At 41.0% G+C, this 6,270-nt stretch overlaps 1 protein-coding gene across 1 annotated transcript in view; it reads right to left on the bottom strand.

Annotated features, from left to right (window-relative positions):
• The window catches only part of SRSF12 (serine/arginine-rich splicing factor 12), a 29,814-nt gene extending 25,369 nt beyond the window's left edge, over positions 1-4,445 (bottom strand). Inside the window, exon 1 of the mRNA XM_011984465.1 lies at positions 4,402-4,445. Within this exon, the coding sequence (XP_011839855.1) occupies positions 4,402-4,445 (44 nt within the window). The remainder of the gene's footprint in view (positions 1-4,401) is intronic.
• Positions 4,446-6,270: the final 1,825 nt, after the last annotated feature.

The following is a 6,270-nucleotide window of genomic DNA, read 5'->3' as shown; positions in this document are numbered from 1 at the left end:
TCAACCGCGCCCCCGCCCAGCCCCCTGGGCTCTCAGCGCATCGTCCTCAGCCCAGGACCTTGGCAGTTGGTAGGCCTCCTGCCCCTTTGGTCTTGAGCTTTCAGCTTTCCAACTGTGAGGTCTCGGTTTTGTTCGGATTTGTTTTTTAATAGAGACGGGGTCTCGCTGTGTTGCCTAGGTGATCTCGAACTCCTGGGCTCAAGCCTCTCCTGCCTTGGCCTCCCAAAGTGCTGGGATTACAGGTGTGAGTCACCGCGCCTGGCCTGTTGGATTTTTAAGTATTACATGATTCTTCATCCTTTATTCACTTGGGACATAACACTCAGCTGTGAGTACATTCATTCAAATGTTTATTGAGCGTCTACTATGTACCAGGCACTTAGCGTGGGATATAGCAATGAACAAACAGGCCAAGCCCCGCCCTCAGAGCTTACTTTCTAGAGAGGGGGACAAACGAATGTACAAATGAATACATGATGTAGGAGACAGCAGTTAAAATGCGGGGACAATTAAGCAAAATTTAAATTACCCTCTCCCCATTCCCCCAAAATGTTGTAGCCCATTCCCTTCTAGTTAGACTCTTGTGTTCGCTTTGCTCCTGTGTCCTGCAGGCACAGCCTGTTACTCAGGGCTGGGACTGTAACCAGGCAACTCCTGAGTGTGAAGAGTACCCCTTTTCGCTCTCTGAAGTGGTAGGCTTTGAAGAATACATGTCACGGTCACCCTTCTAGCTCACAGCCCTCCCAGAGGCTGTGGAGGTTCCTCAGTCTGCAGCTGTACTGGAACGGTGGCTATTCTTTCATTCAGAAGGGATTGCTTTGGCACTGCAGGCACAGGGCTAGACTGGCATCGTGCCTATTCCCCTGGAGCTTAGAATTTGGTAAGGAGGCAGAATCTAACAGTCACACTGGTAAAGATACAGACTATGATACAGGGCTATGAAAAGAACTATATGCTGCTGAGAGCGGGCATTGTGGGATGATGAGCAAGGCTAGAGTGTCACTTATGTTCCCTGAGCAAGTCTTGAAGAGATGGGTAAAGAATGGAGAAGAGTAATTAGTGCAGTGGAACAGCACGTGCAAAGGCTTTGAGGCAATATAGTAAACGAGGCAAAACAGAAGCATGAAGCTGGAGAAGAGTTGGAAAATGAGGCTGGAGAGCAGGCTGGGTTCATAATACAAAAGCTTAGAATGCTCACTATGTATTAGTTTGCTAGGGCTGCCGTAACAAAGCACCACAAATTTGGTGGCCTGAAACCACAGAAATTTATTCTCTTGTACTTCAGGGGCCAGAAGTCTGAAATCCAGGTGTCTGCAGGGCCATAGTCTCTCTGAAGGCACTCGAGGGGAATCCTCTGTTTCTTCTAGTCCCTGGTGGCCACACGCATTTTTTGGCTGTGGATACATAGATCTAGTCTCCACCTCTGTCTTCACATGGCCTCCTCTCTCTCTCTCTTTCTCTGTCTCTATTTTAGATGGAGTCTATGTTGCCTAGGCTGATTTCAAACTCTTAGACTCAAGTGATCCTCCTGCCTTGGCCTCCCAAAGTTGAGATTACAGGTGTGAGCCACTGTATTAATCCGTTTTCACACTGCTGATAAAGACACACCTCAGACTGGGGAGACCTCACAATCATGGCATAGGGCAAAAGGCACATCTTACATGGCGGCAGACGAGAGAATGAGAGTCAAGTGAAAGGGGTTTGCCTTATAAAACCATCAGATCTCATGACACTTACTCACTACTGGGAGAACAGTATGGGGAACTGCCCCCACAATTCAGTTATCTCCCTCTAGGTCCCTCCCACAACACGTGGCAATTATGGGAGCTACAATTCAAAATGAAATTTGGGTGGGGACAGAGCCAAATAATACTAGCCATCTATCCTATGCTGTTCTATCTCTTATAAGGACATTTGTCATTGGATTTAGGGTCCACTTGGTTAATTCAGAATGATCTTATCTTGAAATCCTCACTTACACCTGCAAAGATTCTTTTTCCAGATAAGGATACATACCTGGTGATAGGATTTAGACATGTATTTTGGGGGGCCACCATTCAACCCACTACATTGACTTTGCAAATAAAAGAAACTTGACCAAAGAAAAAGAAACTTGACCTGGCGGGTAGTCACAATTACTCATCCCTGACATATTGTTAAGTGGAGAAAAATCAATTCATGAGACATGTGAACGATTAACCTATTTAGTTAAAAATATATTGGCCAGGCATGGTGACTCATGCCTGTATCCTGGTGCTGTGGGAGGCCAAGTTGGGAAGATCGATCGAAGCTAGAAGTTCGTGACTAGCTGGGCAACATAAGAGAGTCTCCCCATCTCTATAGAAAATTAAAAAAAAAAAAAATTAGCCAACCATGGTGGCACATGCCTGTAATCCTAGCTGCTCAGGTGGCTGAGGCAGGATGATTGCTTGAGCCCAGGAGTTGGAGGCTGCAGTGAGTTATGTTTGTGCCAGTGCACTGCATTCCAGCCTGAGTGACAGAGCAAGACCCTGTCTCTAAATAAATAAATACATTTATCTGTGTGTTCATGTATAAATAGAATTTTTCCAGGTATACGTATTATACTCGGATGCTTGCTTTCTTCTTACCTTTTAGTATTGTCAGATTTTTTTTAAATGCTTTTTATAAATATAGGAAAAAACCACAAAGCTCTTTACAGTTTGAAAAAAGCTTTTGTAGGAGTATCCAAAAATACTTAGCATGCATGTATGGATGGGGGGTGTTTTTTCTGTTCCCTTTTGATAGAAGTACCTGAGGAAAGGGTCTTCAACTGTGTAAGGAGTTTCTCTTAGCAACTTGAACTTAAAAAGTAGCTGGAATTGATATAAAATAAGTTGTGGAACCATAATTATTTATATTACATAAAAACATATGTTCTTTTTTCCAGATATGATTTGAAACAGCTAGTGTAAAGCGCAAGAAAGCTGTTTTCTGGTTGGAAGGCCTAAGGAGAGAACGCTGTCGGGCATGGCCAACTAAGGAATGTTACAGTCAGGTTGGCCAGTGTCTTGCCCTGGTCCTTAAACCAGCTGAGATGAGTAACTGATGAAGCTGTATTTTGTCTTCCCTTTGGTAGGTTAGGGTACTTGAAGAGGTAGGGGAAAGGCTTAGGTCAAGAGTAAACACCCTGCCTGTCCCTGAACTCACAAACATATTCATATTTACCCCATGTCCTAAAACTTAGGTGCCATTTAACAAAAGTATTGCTTTAAGGCACCAAATGGTACCCTCCAGGCATAGGACAGTTAATGTTTTTCCTCAATTGCCAGAGGATTCCCAAGGAGTATACCACTGGCAAATCTGACAACTGTTCCTATGACAAAAGCCTCCTTTTTACATGAGAGTTTCACATATTGTTCTTCGAAGTAACTGTTACTTCCATTACTTTTTATTTAATACATTTAAAAAATTATGATCAATTTAATGCTTCTTAATTTTTCTTCTAAGAGAGACTTTGATTTGAAAATATTTTAGGAAAATCTGTGTCATTTCTCATTTAGATATCATAATCTGACTTTTCAAAAGTAAATACATTTTAAACTTTTTCATTGAAATCACAGTTTCATAAAGAGTATTGCAAGAAAAATTCAGAATCTTTTTTCAGTTTTACAAGTCTTTAAAATTAGTAGTCTGTGTTGTATTTAAAATAGAGTCATATATGAATTTATTTATAATGTTTGGGTGTTTACTCCTGAATCCTCTCTGTGGGGAAATTGCTGATATGACAATAACTTACTGTCATTTAGAATCTAAACACTTAGGACTTTCCTCTTATCTCTATCTATGTGCACACAGTCTGAGCTGGCTCTTACATTCTTTTTGTCTCTTAGAGGCATCTATTCTGAATGGCACAGGAGAAGCACAAAGCTCTCAATATCATCAGTAGATTTGTGGGAGAAGAGTTTGAATGTAGAAAATTACTGTTTCTGGATTATTAGTAAAGTTCACAATTCAAGGCTGTCGCTATTTCTTTCTAATTACCATGGATAAGCAAGAAGTTGAGGCAGGTTTACAAGGTTGAGCAATACATACGATATTTGTTATTCTAAAGCAATCTGATAGAGTATGTGGTTGAATAAGCTTTTCTTCCATTTCTTAAATGGCTCAGAATGGGCTAATTATCAGGTCTAATCAAGGAGTCAAATAGTAAAAGACTGATTAATATTTTAACAAGATTAAACAATAAATCTGATTAATATCTTAATCAGATTAACTAGTTTTGTTTATTACTGTTGTGGATAACTAGAACTAATTGAAAATTAAATTGTATTTAGGTAGGTATTATTGTCTTGAAATTTGTGTGATTAAAAAGTACATTGAAGAAACAGTGTCAGGATTAATGAAGTCAACAGAGAATATCATTTTATGTTGTGAACTCACTCTCCAACAGATGGTGCTAGCTTTCCTCTAGTGAGAGCTGCCATAGCCTATCCTTTCTTAAAACAAACCATGACAAGATGAAGAGTGATGTGGGGATTTGTATAGAACACATTGTAAATATTTTTCTATTATCTATGTACTTTGGTTTATAAGACATCATCATTCCACACAATCAGTTGGAGAATCTATGATTGTATCCTCTCATGAATTTGATCTCTTCTGCTATAGCCGTAAGAAATCATGTTTTTAAAAAGGTCATTTATAGGATAATAATGTAACTAGGAGGGATCAAGCTAACTTTTTCAGAAAAATCAACTTAGAAGAAGGCCTGTCACTTTTCCTGTATATTCCCTAAAATGATATTGGGTATTGAAAATGCTGGGGGGGTGTTTTTTCCTAATTAATTTGCCATATGTTTAGTCTTGATCTATTGTATGTGAAGCATGGTGCTAGGAACTGGGGATGAAAATAGAAGTTATGCTCTCTAATTCTCAAGGACCTAGTCCATTGTTTCCCAGACTTAAGTTGTTTTCATCCATCCTTTGAGATTTTTGCCATAATGATGTACTTCTTTACCGTAATATGTTTACTTTAAATTAGCTCACTTTTATTTAAAAAGAAAGCTGTATCACCAATACTAATTTTAAAAGTTTTATAGACAGAACAGTTGCTCATGCCTGTAATCCCAGTGCTTTGGGAGGCCGAGACAGGAGGACTGCATAAGGGCAGGAGTTTGAGACTAGTCTGGGCAACATATGAAACCTTATCTCTAATAAAAATAAAAACAAATTAGCTGGGCATGGTGGTGTGTGCCTGTAGTCCCAGCTACTCAGGAGACTGGAGCACAAGAATCTCATGAACCCAGGAGGTGGAGGTTGCAGTGAGCTGAGATCATGCCACTGCACTCCAGCCTAGGCAACAGCGAGACTGTCTCAAAAAAAAAAAAAAAAAAAAAAAAAGTTTTTTAGACAGAAGAGAAGAGAGCTGGGCACAGTGGCTCACACCTGTAATCCCAGTGCTTTGGGAGGCTGAGGCAGGATGATTGCTTGAGGCCAGGAGTTCAAGACTAGTCTGGGCAAGCATATGATAACTCATCTCTAGTAAAAATAAAAACAAATTAGTTGGGCATGGTGGAGCGTGCCTGGAGTCCCAGCTACTCTGGAGGCTAAGGTGGGAGGATCACTTGAGCCCAGGAGGTTGAGACTGCAGTGAGCTGTGTTCGTGCCACCGCACTCTAGCCTGAGCAATAGAGCAAGATCCTGTCTCAAAATAATAATAATAATAATAATAATAATAATAAAACAGAAACCAAACAAAATCATGTTGGAAATTCCAGTCGATTACTTTTGTCTACACAGGCTCCAAGCCTGCTCTCTCTTAGAAAAGGAAAATTAATAACTCAATATAGAGATGTTGAAGACATACTGGCACAAAACTAAAACTTTCTCCCTAATGTAAATATGAAAAGGGCCTAGTCTGGGCCAGGCGCAGTGGCTCATGCCTGTAATCTCAGCACTTTGGGAGGCTGAGGTGGGCGGATCACCTGAGGTTAGGAGTTCGAGACCAGCCTGACCGATATGGAGAAACCCTGTCTCTACTAAAAATACAGTATTAGCCAGGTGTGGTGGTGCATGCCTGTAATCCCAGCTACTCGGGAGGGTGAGGCAGGAGATGCTTTTGAACCTGGGAGGCGGAGGTTGCAGTGAGCCAAGATCGCACCATTGCACTCCAGCCTGGGCGTGCCAAGAGCAAAACTCCGTCTCAAAAAAAAAGAAAAGGGCCTAGTCTGGGCAACATACGAAACGTCATCTCTAATACAAATAAAAACAAATTAGCTGGTGGTGTGTGCCTGTAGTTTTAACTCTCACA

This window comes from Mandrillus leucophaeus, unplaced genomic scaffold, assembly GCF_000951045.1.
Source record: "Mandrillus leucophaeus isolate KB7577 unplaced genomic scaffold, Mleu.le_1.0 Scaffold268, whole genome shotgun sequence".
NCBI classification, from domain to species: Eukaryota; Metazoa; Chordata; class Mammalia; order Primates; family Cercopithecidae; genus Mandrillus; species Mandrillus leucophaeus.
The sequence above is the reverse complement of the archived record's forward strand: the minus strand, read 5'-3'. Positions and strand labels throughout refer to the sequence as shown.